Source organism: Cynoglossus semilaevis, chromosome 14, assembly GCF_000523025.1.
Source record: "Cynoglossus semilaevis isolate Cse_v1.0 chromosome 14, Cse_v1.0, whole genome shotgun sequence".
NCBI lineage: Eukaryota > Metazoa > Chordata > Actinopteri > Pleuronectiformes > Cynoglossidae > Cynoglossus > Cynoglossus semilaevis.
This window is the reverse complement of record NC_024320.1, coordinates 18432206-18446863: the sequence shown is the minus strand read 5'-3', so window position 1 is coordinate 18446863 and position 14658 is coordinate 18432206. Positions and strand designations below refer to the sequence as shown.

The 14658-nt window shown below is 41.6% G+C and overlaps 2 protein-coding genes and 1 long non-coding RNA gene across 4 annotated transcripts; 2 read left to right on the top strand and 1 right to left on the bottom strand.

The window, feature by feature from the left end:
* The first annotated feature begins 319 nt into the window (after positions 1-319).
* On the top strand, positions 320-6012 carry LOC103389976 (voltage-dependent anion-selective channel protein 2). Of its 2 annotated transcripts, XM_008325642.3 has the most exons (10): positions 320-474; positions 1981-2051; positions 2392-2441; positions 2819-2821; positions 3406-3558; positions 3650-3702; positions 3937-4158; positions 4253-4403; positions 4498-4555; positions 4991-6012. In XM_008325642.3, exons 2-10 carry the CDS (start codon positions 1985-1987, stop codon positions 5080-5082), a joined length of 849 nt encoding a protein of 282 aa, XP_008323864.1. In that variant the 5' UTR covers positions 320-474; positions 1981-1984; the 3' UTR covers positions 5083-6012. The 2 variants fall into 2 exon arrangements, with proteins under 2 accessions (XP_008323864.1, XP_008323866.1); XM_008325644.3 differs by lacking the exon at positions 2819-2821.
* A 307-nt stretch (positions 6013-6319) lies between these two features.
* On the bottom strand, positions 6320-11825 carry tor4aa (torsin family 4, member Aa). Its single transcript, XM_008325639.3, has 4 exons — positions 11755-11825; positions 11645-11707; positions 8549-9016; positions 6320-7765 (listed from the first exon to the last, which is right to left on the bottom strand). The coding sequence occupies exons 3-4, from the start codon at positions 9014-9016 to the stop codon at positions 6908-6910; spliced, it is 1326 nt and encodes a 441-aa protein (XP_008323861.1). The 5' UTR covers positions 11645-11707; positions 11755-11825; the 3' UTR covers positions 6320-6907.
* Positions 10581-14339, top strand: LOC112488016 (uncharacterized). Its single transcript, XR_003051677.1, has 2 exons — positions 10581-11693; positions 11741-14339. It is a non-coding gene; the product is annotated as an uncharacterized LOC112488016 (long non-coding RNA).
* Positions 14340-14658: the final 319 nt, after the last annotated feature.

The window sequence follows — 14658 nt, the reverse complement described above, 5'->3', positions numbered from 1 at the left end:
GTCAGTGAGTATTTTTACGAATACAATTATAAAATCCCTGTAAGAGGTTTATTTTGTGCGCAAAACAATAATTTTACCTTTATAAAACGAATACAACTGTGACTCCAACCTGTAAAGAAAAATGAAAACGTAAGAAAAACATAATGTAAATCAGAAGATAGGAATATACAAAGTTTGTCACTGGGTGTTTTTGAAACTTCAAGTATTTGGTCCCCGGTGACAGAGAGTATAAGCGTCACATCCTCGGTGTACGTTTTGTGAACGAACGGATCCATGAATGCATCTTTGCACCGACTCTTCATCGCTCTCTGAACTCGCACCGCGCATGCTCTGTGTGTCTCCTTCATCGTGCCCTGTTCCAGCGCACAGTAAAGCTAAACTAGCTGTCATCCCAGAGACCAGCATCACGTCAGGGAGGCTCTCCAGACTCTGTTTCAGTCACGCTTACTAACCCACCTGAATACCTCGGAACTGGTGAGGAGAGTTAATTATTGCTGGTAAATGTTAGAACAGTGTCAACGTTAATGTAACTGTTTCTCTGGATAACGATTTTATTTTAAATGATTAGCACCGCATCTAGCCCTTACACAGACGCCGCTGTCTGTGGAAGCTGTGTTATGTAATGATGTATAATCGCAGTTTAATCCCCTGATTGTCGAGTTTCCGACGTGTATTAGTAGTGATGCATGTAGCAGTTTAGCTGATCTGAGGTCTCGCTGTGTGAGTGTCATCAGCCAGTCGTAAGGATCATTATCGGGTCACTGTGTCTTTAGCTAGTTAGCTGTGATCCCCTCCCCACTCTTTCTTACACACAAACACACCCCTAGGTTGTGTGTCGCTGTCCCATCTGCTGTCCTTTGTTCCTAGAGAGATGCATGTACGAACACCTTACACACCCTTTGTCAGTAGTCTCCCTCTGACCAGTGTGTGAAATGACCGGTGTGTCCCCTCGGCTGTGCTCACAGAGGCTAAGTGTCTTCTGCTAGTTCTATACGCGCCTGGGCATTTATGTCCCCAGACTACATTGTATATCTGTAGTTAAAATTTTAACATATATTTGAGCATATACATCATTTTCCCTCGCGGGTGCATCATCACCAATAAGACAAATCTTTGGTTATTTTATTTCGTTAAAAAATGTGGTATGCCTCAGGAAAATCCGTTTTATTAACACATTATCATTGTACAACCTATAACAGCTATTCCCACAGCACACAACGCGCACCCATCATCAGTTACGTCCTGCGTCACCGTGTTCTACGTAGTTGTCGTCATCGGTCACGACGTAAGTTAATTGGTTGTTAAACGGCTGTAAAACGTACTTATGATTTTGACACGTAAATATAATCATATAAATAAATAAATATAAGTTTATTATTATTATTATTATTATTATACACTAAAGAAATCTTTGGAATTATTCGTGTTATATCGGACCGTATAAATACAATAATTATCGTCAGTCTGGCAACTCTGGCCATAAATCCCTATTCAGACTACTGTGCTGTATTTCTGCCAAAAATATTCAGTTTACTGGAAAAGCAAGTGTGCTGTGTCATATTAAAATAAAAATAAAAAATACAAATTTTGCCGAGTTTTTTTTGTTACAAATTGTAGCTGATTTCTTCAGTTTCCTTTTTTTTTTGAAGGCGATCCACTGGACAATTTAGCCCATTAGCTTTTAAACCTATTAAATGTCCTTGCATGAGATCAGATTTGAATGTGATGCAGCATTGTTGAGGAGTCAAATGTTCTACCCCATCAACAAGGCAGGTAGAGCATCTGTCTAATGACTACTGTACTAATGTACTGTGTATAAGAAGATTTCACTTCAACCATTTACCAAAAAGCTTCATCAGCTATCAGAATGAAATTGGAGTAGGCGAACAAATCTTTGAGAAAATGTGCATCAATTATTATTATTACTACTTTATGATTGTTTGATTTCCACATTCTGATTTCTAATTTTGTTTTGTCCAGCATCATGGCTGTTCCTCCTTCATACGCAGACCTGGGCAAGGCTGCCAAGGACATATTCAGCAAAGGCTACGGTGAGGACAGTTTAACTCCGGCTTTGATCTACTATACCATGTGCAATATTCATACTATGAGCACTTTGTCTTGTAGGATTTTGAATATTTGAGTATGCAGACTAATTCTGTCTCTCTGAAGCTAACCTGTTGGAGCTGGTCATGCACACAGTCCACAGTCCTTTGCAGTGGTTTCAAATGAACTTGCAGCTAATGCTAGCATATGTCGAGGAAATTAAATCATCCAAACAAGCTAAAAAGCATATATTTGAATTGTTTACAGAAATGTAAATGAACTGTATTACCATTTAATAATAAATATTTGTACTATATTATGAATCATTATTTTCAATCCACCCAGGCTTTGGTGTCGTGAAGCTGGACCTAAAGACCAAGTCACAGAGTGGAGTGGTGAGGACGTTAAATCTTCCTGTCTGTCTTCTCTGTGCTGTCCTGCTGTCATGTCTAACGCTCACCTTCCTTCAGCCCACACTTGTACCTACAGTTAACGGTTCCTATAATAACAGACACTGACATTATGTTGCTGCTGCTGCTGCTGTACCTGAAACTCCTGAAGGATTTCTTGGTTGGTCACTTGGTTGATGTTGAACTGAGCTCTGGTTTAACCTGTGCTCTGTTGTGGACAAACATGCAGACCCACCTAGGTGTGTCTCTGAGGTTTGTCTGTCTCTATACCTGCCTGTCCTTTAACCTTGCTCTGTCTCCGTGCTGCTGCTGCTGCTGCTGCTGCCGCCTTCTATACTGGACTGCTCATGCTCTTAATGTAGATGGTAAGAATGTAACTGTGCGAAAAGTGTCAACGTCCATCGTACGTTCTGTTATTTCCCCGTACATTTTATTTTTTTTTTCGCCGAATGATAAGTAGCATGCATATAAACAGTACTGTGCATAACATTTACATATATAAAGGGAACCGCTACTATTATATTCATGGAAGTGAAAGGGTAGACTTGTTTAACAGTGTGTTTGTTGTTTCAATCATAATTCTATTTAAAGAATAATAATTGGTTAATATTTTTAACATCAGTCATTTTTTTAACATCAGTTACTAGACATTTCCAGTGACATCCATTTGAAATCCAAGCGACGCACATGTGGACGTGACCCTGAGGTTAAAAAACACTAGTTTAAATACATCTTTGGTTGACGGACTTTAAAATTAAAATTCATATTCTTACAGCCAATCAACTTTTGCACAGTGCTGAATATATGAGATGGTTTTTTTTGTCAATGTTATATTTCTTTCTTTCATCAGTCTTGTCCTCCCCAATGATCATGCATCATATAAATATATATATATATTTTATATACATGTGTATATATATTGGAACACAGTCCATCTTGTCTTCTTCAGGAGTTCAACACATCTGGCTCCAGTAACACAGACACAGGAAAGGCCTCAGGAAGCCTAGAGACCAAGTACAAGATGAAGGAGCTGGGTCTAAGCTGCACACAGAAGTGGAACACAGATAACACACTGGTCACTGAGGTGACTGTGGAAGACCAGGTGTGTACTCAGCACTCAGTCAGTGTGAAGTCTATAGCATTCCTTCACGTTCCTTCAATAGACTGCTGACAACGTACCACTTTGTCCACAGCTAGCCCAAGGACTGAAGGTTGGCCTAGATATGTCTTTTGTACCAAACACAGGGTAAGACTGATGGAGATCACTAGGGTGAAACAACAGGCACCAAAAATGCAAAAGTATTAAAAAAACACACAGATTCTAAATCTTTCTCCACTGCTACAGACCGGTCTTTACAGCCCAATGGTTTTCCTTTATGGCCATTTTTTCAAACCTGATTTTCAAACAGAATTCCTCACATAGAAACCCAACATGGTGTAAAGAGCCCAATTAAATGTGTCCCTCTATGAACTCTTCTAGTAAAAAAAGTGGGAAACTGAAGACGGGCTACAAGCACGATTACGTTAACCTGGGCTGTGATGTGGATTTTGAGGGTCCTATAATCCACGCCAACGGTGTGGTGGGCTACGAGGGCTGGCTGGCCGGCTATCAGATGGCCTTCGACACGGCCAAGTCCAAACTGACTCAGAACAACTTTGCTCTTGGCTACAAGTCTGGAGACTTCCAACTGCACACCAACGTGTGAGTACATGAGTTTGTCACTGGTTTGACAGCGAGTCATTAAATGTGAGACTAAGCTGTGAATGAAGTCGACGTTCACGTCGTTCTCTCTCAGTAATGACGGGACAGAGTTCGGTGGCTCCATCTACCAGAAGGTCAACAACCAGCTGGAAACAGCGGTAACTCTGGCCTGGACAGCCGGCAGTAACAACACTCGCTTTGGCATTGCTGCTAAATACAAGCTGGACAACGACACCTCCCTGTCTGTAAGTGCAACAGCAAAACAACAACAATAACGACATAAGTACAGCAGAAGGTGGACTTTTAATAAACCTCACCCTGTTATCTCCTGATCTGCAGGCCAAAGTGAACAACGCCAGCCTGATTGGTGTAGGTTACACCCAGAGCCTTCGGCCAGGTACACACCGTTTTATTCCTGTCTGCTACAACACACCATCCCCATAAAAGAGTGTGGTGCAGTGCGCGAGCTGCCACTAGGGGGTGCGCGGGTTAAAAATGTGATAGTTTGGGGTTTTGTTTTTTGGGATTTTCCCACACAATAAAGACGTGTAAATAAACTTTTCCACTGTAAAAAAAAGCTGACATTTTAATAAATAATTACTATATATAATATCTTTATAAGATTTTGTTTCCAAGGTGTGGGGACTGTGCAAGATGTAACAAATCAAAAGCCACAAATGTCGGAAAACTAAGTGTTTTTTGTGGCTGTGTCCATCCAGTCTTTACCCACATACAGTTTACAGTCTTCTAAGTTGCCAAATGAGGAGACCCATCAGTATCTGGACAGCTGGTGGGGCAAACAATTACCTATCCCTCATGTATTTCTCTACAGGTGTGAAGGTCACTCTCTCTGCCCTGATCGACGGGAAGAACTTCAACACTGGTGGTCACAAAGTCGGCATGGGCTTCGAGCTGGAGGCATAAGGACCGGCCACAAAGAAACCTAAATAGCCCAGAACCTCATGAGCCCTTTACTCACCCCCTCCACTGTGTGCCCCTCACCCCCATTCCTTACACGTCTCCATGAGTGCTTGCAGTGGCAGTGACGGCGGTGCCGCGGCATCATGAGGCAGTAATCGACCAAACACGAGACTGCTGGTGGTTAGTTGAGGACTGTTTGCTTCCATGAGCAGTCACACATATCCCTGAGTTTAATTTCCCCTTGGATGGAGTAGGCTTTAGTATAAACATGTAGCTTCATTGATCTTTTGTTTAAAAGAAAAGTAACAGCATGTCAGGGTGAAAATGCCAGTTTTATGCCCGTTTCCAAAAAGGTTTGTGTTTTCGGGCGGTGTTGCGTGGATTATTTAAAGACTGTAGTTGTTTGGACACAACACAGATGTATGAGCGTAGGACTGAAGTGTTGCAGTGTTAGTGGTTTAAGTTCAGAGAATGGATGAACGATATTTAAAGCTAAACCTTTGTTTATCCTCGATGTGAGCTTTTTATCATTTGCCGAAATTGGATGTGGTGGAATGTTCTACAGTAGTACTGTGTGTAGTTAGTTTCTGCATTCCTCCAGCATTGGTTTCTTATTCTTATCTCACAGCAGGACAGCCACACAGTGTGTTTGTGCCCCCGCGTCTGGTGGTGGAGCGCTTTAGTGGCACCGCGTCTCTTAACTGGACAGCCAGCTGTTTCCTCGGTTGCTGTAGTTGGACAGCTGCAGTCAGTGCTGCCGGGGCTACATCTACACTTGGTACATGTGGACATTTACATCCGGCCTTTTTTTGTTGTGTCAGAATGTCCAAAGGAGCTGCTGTGTCCCACACGTCCATCGTTTTATTTTTCATCAAATTCATATTTGTCACCTAGACTCTCCAATAAAGAATCCCTACAGGGAATTCCAATTAATAAAATATTTGTACTTGTTTATTTGATGAAAAAACATTTTTCTCATGTAGAACTGTTGAATGGATTGCTATTTCTTTTAGTTTTTTGTTTTAGCCAATCAGATTGAAGCAATTCTTTTTTTAAGAGTATCAACAAATGTAGTCAGATTCTTTGAGTTTTTCCACACGTCTGCTGAGGTTGGTTGATGTTTATAGTTTCATTCTTGAGGACTAGAAAACCTGATCAAATAAAACCTAGCACAGCTCAGGGTCGATGGCAGTGAAAGACAACTGAGAGACATGCAGATAAATGGAGGCAGACTCATGGATCAGCCGTCAGCTCCTTTATCATCACTGTTCTACCTGGATTATTGACTGGCACAGTTCTACTCTACATCTGCAGACGCAGCAAAGAAACACAAACAACGGCAAAATATCAGCAAACAAACGGAAACAAGACAGTAATTACGCTGCTGTCAGAAGACGTTAGCGTGGGTCGACGTCCTCATGTGAAATGAATGGGTCAATGTTGACGTAACGCGAGGATCTAAGGACACCGAGATGCAATTCCAGAATGGAATTTTGTACAAAATCTATTTTCTTGTGTCCTCCCTGCAGCAGCACTGAGTTCATGTCATTGACTGAAATCAATTGTAAGTCACTCCAACGACAAACTGACCAATCTGTACATCAGTCCAACCTGCTCAGAAAGAAAAGTCAGGAACTGACAGAGTCAGTGATCAAAATGATCCCACTGAGGCTACAGCTAATAGAAACAAGAACAATACTTTCCTCTGGAGAACAGTCCTGAACAGAGATACATCTGCAGGTGAAGGTCAGAGCCAAGTATCAACAGGACTTTTTCAAACATCTTCATAGGATTCAGAGTCTATTCAAGGTCAAAACTCCACCTTCTCTCACAGCAGGTTGACCTTGGCCACCACTTGTTTACACCCTGTGTGGGAATATTCCCGCCCGCCTACAGCAGGGTAGTACTCTATCTCAGCTGCCAGACGCTCTATGTTGGTACGATCTGGGTAGAAACCCTCCCGAGACATTTCCTCCAGGAAGCACTGCATCACATGACCTTTGTCCAACAGGCCAAACGGTAACAGAGCCGCCTCGGCCCACAGATGGTGAAGACTATCCAAAGTGTTGTGTAATATTGACGTCAGGTCTTTGACCAGGTTCTGTTGACGATGGGACGCCCTCAGGGCCATCGATGTACTGGAGGAGTTGTGGAGCATATACTTAGTGATGTGGGCGTGGCCCAGGTTGCTGAAGAACAGGTAGATGGCGTTCAGGTATTCATTGGACTGCCTGGTGGCCACCAGCTGCCACAGCATGTCCAGGATCTCTGTGTGCATGTGCTCCACCTCATCAAAAATGAACAGCGGGATCTTCTCCTCCTCCTCCGCACGCTCCACCATTTGCGAGATGAGAGTAGAAAGGTCCGCGGCACATTTTTGGGCCTCTGCCTCCTGGGGGCAGTGGTGCAGGATGTAGTACTGCAGTACCAGCGACTCATCAACCACCGAGCGGAAGTGTCCCGCCATCAGACGTCCCAGGTGGCTCTTGCCCACACCGCTGGGACCGTGGATGGACACAACCAAGGGCTTCTTGTGAACATAAGTGGACAGGTACTCCTTCAGGTGGGACAGTAGACCCTCCACTGCCCCCTGCTGTCCAAACACCTCTCTCCTCAACGTCTTCTCCAAACCCTCCAGGTCATATCTGAGCACGTGGTCGTCTAAATTCTCTATGGCGTTGTAGACCTGAAACCAGACACAGAAGAATAAGAAAAAAAGAGAGACTAATGAAGTGAGCTGTTTTTACACACAGTGGGGTTAGTCAAATACTTCTCAGATAGATTTGATAAAGTTTTAGGAGAAAACAGTAAAAAAACAAAACAAAGAATATTATCTTATTTTTACAAATGTAGGGTTTTTATATTATCTTATTTTTACAAATGTAGGGGTTTTTTTAGCTCATCTTAGTATTATTTGACTTATCCTCAGACAAGGAAGAATACACTGTTTAAAGTGGATAATTCTAGATCATTCTGTGTGAAAGCACCAATGATGGTCCTTTCAGATTTTTTGTATTTTTTTGTCCATCCTATATAATATTTTAAAGGGATAATGTGAGTAGTTTTTGCATCACAAACCTAGTATTATGCAGTAGCTTTGTAGTGAACTCTATTTATAATATACATCAACAGAAAGTATTGATAATCAATACTGAGTGATAGATTAGTGTACGGCCTTCTGTGTGCTTCATCCAGACAACATCACATCAGTTCACCTGTGGATATGAAGATGAGATCATTGTTCTGGTGAAGTCGACCTCTAAAACATGCCAGAGACTAAAAGGACTCTGGGAAAATATTTGATTTTGAAATATGCAAGACCTAAAATAACATTTCCAGAAATTTCCTTAATTAAATTATTATAGAGAGAGTTTGTATCCTCTCCATGTGTGTGTGTATGATATTGTTTTTGTAAAATCTATGTATCCAATCATTTCCATGATGGATTTGTTGTGATGAAAGGCTTTACCTGCAGGAAGACAATAAAACACAGCAGGTAAAGGCAGTATTTGGCTCGGCTGCGCTCCTGTTTTGGTGACACTCTGTGTCCTCGGTTGGGAAACAAAACTCTCTTCCTTCTTTTCTTTTTTTTCTTCTGAAGAACAGAGAACGAGGGGGACACTCCATCAAAGGTGAAAATTTTTGGGCTGGTTCGAATCGGAGCTCCTGGGAGGGAATCTACTGCTGCCAGCGCCAGGTTCATCTCCTGACGCCGCTTCTTCAAGGCCTGGTACTTCTGTTTGATGCGCATGACGGCACGCAGTGTGGAGGAGACTTCAGAGATACTGGGTCCTGTGGTGTTACTCTGACTTTCATCCTTGTCTTCATCTCCGTCCTTCTCTTCGTCCACAAGCTCTTCCTCTGACTGAGACGCAGAGGTGCTACTGTTGCTGCTGCTGCTGTTGTTGCTGCTGCTGCTGTCCTCTTGGTCCCTCATCTGCATGAAAAAGAGGAGAACCTTAAAGGTCCAGTGGCAACTTATCTGAATAATGAACAGATCATTTTGACTGCTTTCAATCAGTTCCTGGGTTTAGCACTGTAAAAGTAAACATGATGGTGAAAATGTGCTTTGACATATTCCATCATACATCTTTGTCAAGATTTCAGCTGTGTTATATTTTATCTGAACAGTTTTCATCCCACATCACTCAACAATTTTCAAATCAAATTATCAATTCTAACCAAACTTGTACAATAACCTGTTTTGCAACATATTTTGATCTTTCTTTTACATACATTTGTCAGGACCTTGATTTCAATTGTAGGAAACAACAGTGCAGGTTGTGGCTTGAAAGATCACCAGAATTCCAAATAAGAGAATATCTGATGGTAACACGTGATAACACAGAAAGAGAGGACATAGAGAGAAATAGTTTCTATCTTTTATTAAATAAAGAATTATTTCTATTTATCTTAAAACTTTTTTGACTAACCTCACAGTTCATGGTAGGGTTCTCAGTATTGTCACACTATAAATTAATGACTAATTCTGCCATTCTTACATGAGTTCAAATTGTGCTGCTTGTTTGTGCCATTTTTGCTGCAGTCACTGCTTAAACCAGCAGATGGTGCAATAACCGCAGGATAAATCGACCAAGGCTGTCCAGTCAGACCCGACTGGACAAATAAGGACGAAAGCATGTAAAAAAAACAATTTCGTAGTAGCTAAAACAAAACTATTAATTCATGCACAAAACCCCATATTTTATTTACCCATTTTAATTAACTAGCTTGAAGAGTTTTGTGTGGATAGCTTTAGAAAGAAAGATAAATTGGTCATTTTACCACAGACAGCTTGATGGTTGGTTTCGGGCCCTTTTCTTTCGGGCAGCTTTCCTTTCCTTCCGTTTTGGCTTACATTTTAGACACATACCATGAATTTTATTACTGACTTTTCTTATCTGCCTCTCAGCTGCTTTGTTTTTCATGTGGAATCAGATAACCTTCCTTTAACCTGATTTTTTTTTTTATTATTTTCATGTGGAATCAGATAACCTTCCTATAGAAACGTGTACGTATTTGAACTACCGGAGCGATCCCGCAAATGTGAGTTGATTTGGAAAATGTGTCGCCTGTGATTGTCCATTTAAAAGCGTGTACATTTTTTTAACCTGATTTTTTTTTTTTTTTTTTTACCGGATCAATATAAATAAATCTATATCTTTTGATTAGAACGTAATAGGCAGCCAATAAGGTAAGACTATCAGTCATGTTTTCATCCCACAGAGGGGAAATTTAAAAGAACCTAAAAGAGTAGAAATATTTTTAAAAGTACATGTGGCTCAGCTCTAAATATCACATATCTGTGGCTAATTTTAATCTTCAGTGAAACCTTTTCCCGCTGTTTCTGTGGATACCAACGTGCGCGTTGTTCTGCACATGCGCTGTAACAGGCTTCTTCATTTGGTTAATTTGACAAATTGATTAACACGATTAAGCTTTAAAACTGCTGTTAATGACAGTTCTAGTCCAAACACAGAATCACCTCAGGGCCTTTAACCTTTTATATGAAATGTGCTTTGAATAGTCTGGTCCTTCAGTAGTCCGTGTGTTCAAACCGGGAAGAACCGGTGCCGTGTGATTAGCGCTGTATAAACACCGGTAGGTATAGTAGATATGCTACCGTAACACCTGCAGTAGAGGGGCGTTTACCGTATATGATCACTTACACTCACAGACACTTCTTTGTGAGCCGTTTTAATACGTAACCCACCAAAGTTAGAAATCTAATCTAATCAAAAGGAATTTTACTCCTGTGCCTTCCTCATTCAGAGTGTTAATTTACTATCTGTTGCCTTCAATGTAGCATTAGAGCTAATTCCAAACCCTGTGTTGGAACAGATTTGAGTAAAAAGTAAATGTCACTTCCGCACACAGTTAAACCTGGAAGGTAAATGACACCCTTGTCTGGGGCATTAGGGAGGGGTGTCACACTGTAGTGGTGCTACGAGTTTTCTATTTAGCCCTGCAGAAGAAGAGGAACTTTAAGTTACACCCAAAGCTGGTCAGTTCAGTATCATGACATGCCACATCACATCACAAGCCACAATAAGCGGCAACTACCTGACCTGAATTTTGGCTTTGAGTAAATTTACATCTGCAGCCGCCTGACAGAACCTGACCACATTTGTCAGCAGCTCTCAGCAGAACAGCAGGAACTGCTGAAACTTTAGGACCTGCGCTGTGTCCGAGGCTGCAGAGAACAAAAGAATCCAGGAGGGAACAGGCGCAGGGAGAACATGGTATCAGGTACTTTATCTGCCGCTCTCCTGTCTCTCCGCAAGAGGAGGTGTGAAAGGATCAGCTGCATACCAGGTATTTTGCAGTGATCAGGTGGTTTACATGCAAAAGTGTCTCTATGGTGAAGGTGTTCAGCTGTGGCCTGTGTCAAATGTATGAATGGCATGTAAAACCCTTCCCTAATGTGTTTTGTACTGTGGTGTTTCACACAAAACAACAAACACATTTACAGAGTCACCGCCTCACACTCCACTGCACAGACGCACAGTCGAGAACGTGAGACGGGAACCTGAAAAACATGAAAGAGGAAATTGTCTTTTCTTACCTTCAAAGTTGGCAGAAAACTCCTAGGATTAAGATGGAACTTTGTGCAGGTTTCAGTCCATGGAGAAAACTCCTAGGATTAAGATGGAACTTGCAGGTTTCAGTCCATGGGAGTGGAGAGGAAGGAGAGAGGGCTCCACTCAGGAAGGGACCTCCTCTCTGTCTGACCTCCTACTGCTGTTCTCTGCTCCCTGCTGGCTCCTCCTTTTTCTCTCTGTCTTTCTTCCACTTTTTGACTGGTTCTCTACAGTTAACTCACATCCAGCTGAGGAGGAGCGTGGGGTTTACTGCATTTCTAATGTGTTAGGTAAACAGGTAAAGTTTTTGATTGTGTCATTTGTGTTGTTGCTGTTGCCATGTTTTACAGCAGTGGTACAGCAGGAGCGTGCACTGGTATTTAGAGGCTACAAAAACACACTTGTACCCAGTGTTGTAACTAAATATGCTGCTGAATGGTCTTCAGCAGAGGTCTTCAACAGGAGGCCCGTTAGCCCCAAGAGGTCCATGAAGGCACTGCAGCAGGGTCGAAAAATGTTTGGTTACCTAAAATAGAAAATATGAACCTGTGTATTATTTGAATAGATTAGGGCTGAATGCAAAATACCATGGTAAATTGATGCATGACACTAAGCCTAGTTATATACAATTCAAAAATGTCCTATTTCCTCAAAATAGCCTCTTCTCATCTCATCAGTTTTTGGCATGTAAATCATTGACAACCCCTGCACGTAAAATGATTAACAAAAAATTGCTTTCTATAGTGTTGTTTATATTTAGTGTCTTTTTTGTGATAGTCTGTTTTGTAGTTCACTTTTCAACTTTTGGTAAAGGTTGTGCAGTGAGGCTGAATTCCTTGCACCTTAGCAGCCATTGGGTGAGTGGACTGTTCACTAGTCCATCACAGGCCCCAGTGACAAGCACCCATTCACACTCCCATTCACACTAACATTCACCCCTACGGTCAACTTACAGTTCCAATTACAGAAACACAATTCAATTCAACTCCATAAAATTCTACTCTTAATACAACTGTGAATCGAACCAATTACTTTCTTGTAAGGCAAACACACCTGACTACACTGTATAATAACCCTACAGTGAACAACAGATAAATCCACTGGTGTAGTGCAGAACTACGGCAGCACTGGACTGATGATAGAAGTTGTAAATGACAGAAGTTTGCATACTGCAACCTTTGCCTCTGCAACCCACTGACACGCTGCTGCACACGATCACGATAACATCAAGAGGAAGTTACAGGACTTTATGATGACATTCAACCAATGACAGTACTTGTGTCTTTCTGGACAGGAAGGAGCAGTTTCACCCACAGACTATACACAGTTTACTGTGAACAGGCGGCGGAGGATAAACTGTTGATGTGTCAGTAGGAAGGAGAGATGAGTCACACATGACTGAGGCTACTGCACATGTTGGCTACAGAGCTAAGCCAGGGCTTGAACATCTGCACCTACTGGTTTTTACAGCACCTGAGGCTGTCACACAGTCAGCCAGTACGGGGGTGCCGTCTTAACACAGCTGTTTAAACCTGCATGGTAAAGCGTTAGCACAAAAACTAAGACTGCGTGGATGCTGCTCAGTTCAGTCTCGATGGACACTCAGGGTCAAAAAGTCTCCATCAGGAGTTGGCAGGTCCTTTCATGTTTGTATCTTTTATATCAATAGCTGTCCTACAGCAGTTTGGTCAGCGAGCCCTTTCTAAATTGTTTCATAAATAAAGTAAGTCACAGTAAATATTTACAGTAAGCTAGTGTTTGCTGAAGTTCCATCATTCTGAAAGGAAAAACAAACTCAGTGTCTCATCCTTGGCCCCAACAACCAAGGACAATGATTCTTAAACACGGGGCGACTGTATAAAAGACATATACGTATAAGACCATCATCACATCTTTACTGTGTTGTACACAGTAACCATACTGGGCATCACTGACATAACTTTACCAACACTGTATCCCAGTGTTGAATGTCAAACAGCTTTCACCTATGTATTTACCTGGTTCTGCTGCAAATGTTAATGAGTTTGTCCTCTGGTCACACCTCACACGTCCACACAAGGCCACTGTCTTTTCTTTCACTGCATAATTTGCAGGGAGACAGAGAAAAAGAAAAGTGCAGGTACCTGCAAATAAGTGTTGAGCTGATTAACACAGAATGAATGACACTGGCGGTGGTTATTACACCAGGGTGCAGTTAAAGTACAGTTAAAACACATACATATGACTAATGGAAAAATGAGCTCATTATAATAATAATTAACATTATTTCCAGCAGTGTGTCTCTACATGGACTCCAGCAGTAACCTCACAGTGAATGTCTGCTCTACAGAGTCAATAAGTGGACTTCCTGCACAAAGATTCCTGACTGAGTGGAACCTGGCTCCTGTCCATGGACCGCAGACAGCTGTTGAAAAAAAAAAAAAAAAAAGCAAAACATTTAAAAATAAAAGGTGTGTCTTTCCCCGTGTAAAACCATAACGTTTTCATTTTGAAATAAAACTCACAAGAGGAAAGAGTTTCAAAGTTTTACTGAAGAACTGACAAAAGGAAATGTACAGTAAAGGGAAGAACAGTAGAAAAACTCAAGTCAGAACTTCTCCTCACACAGACCTACACCTTCAGCGTCTCCGTGTCTGCCCCGCTCTCACCTGTCAATCAAATAAATACTATGACAATAAAGATTTAAATGATCAATGAGTGTCTGGAGCTGAAAAGTCCACATTTGTACCTGTTAACATTAACATGGAGATCTATTCAGGTAAACAGTGATCACTGCTGTCGTCCATTCTCAGCAGAGTGTTTGTACGGAAACCACAGAGATGCAGACGTCTCTGGCATAATTGGTCATTTATTACAACATGACAGCATGGTGTGGTACTGGTAATGTTACACCAGGGAAGAAGTGAATACTTATTTTCATATCCTGGTAAATATCTGGTTTCTTCTTATCAATTTTCCGTCAGACACAATCAGCTTCACAGGTTGCACAACACGTGCA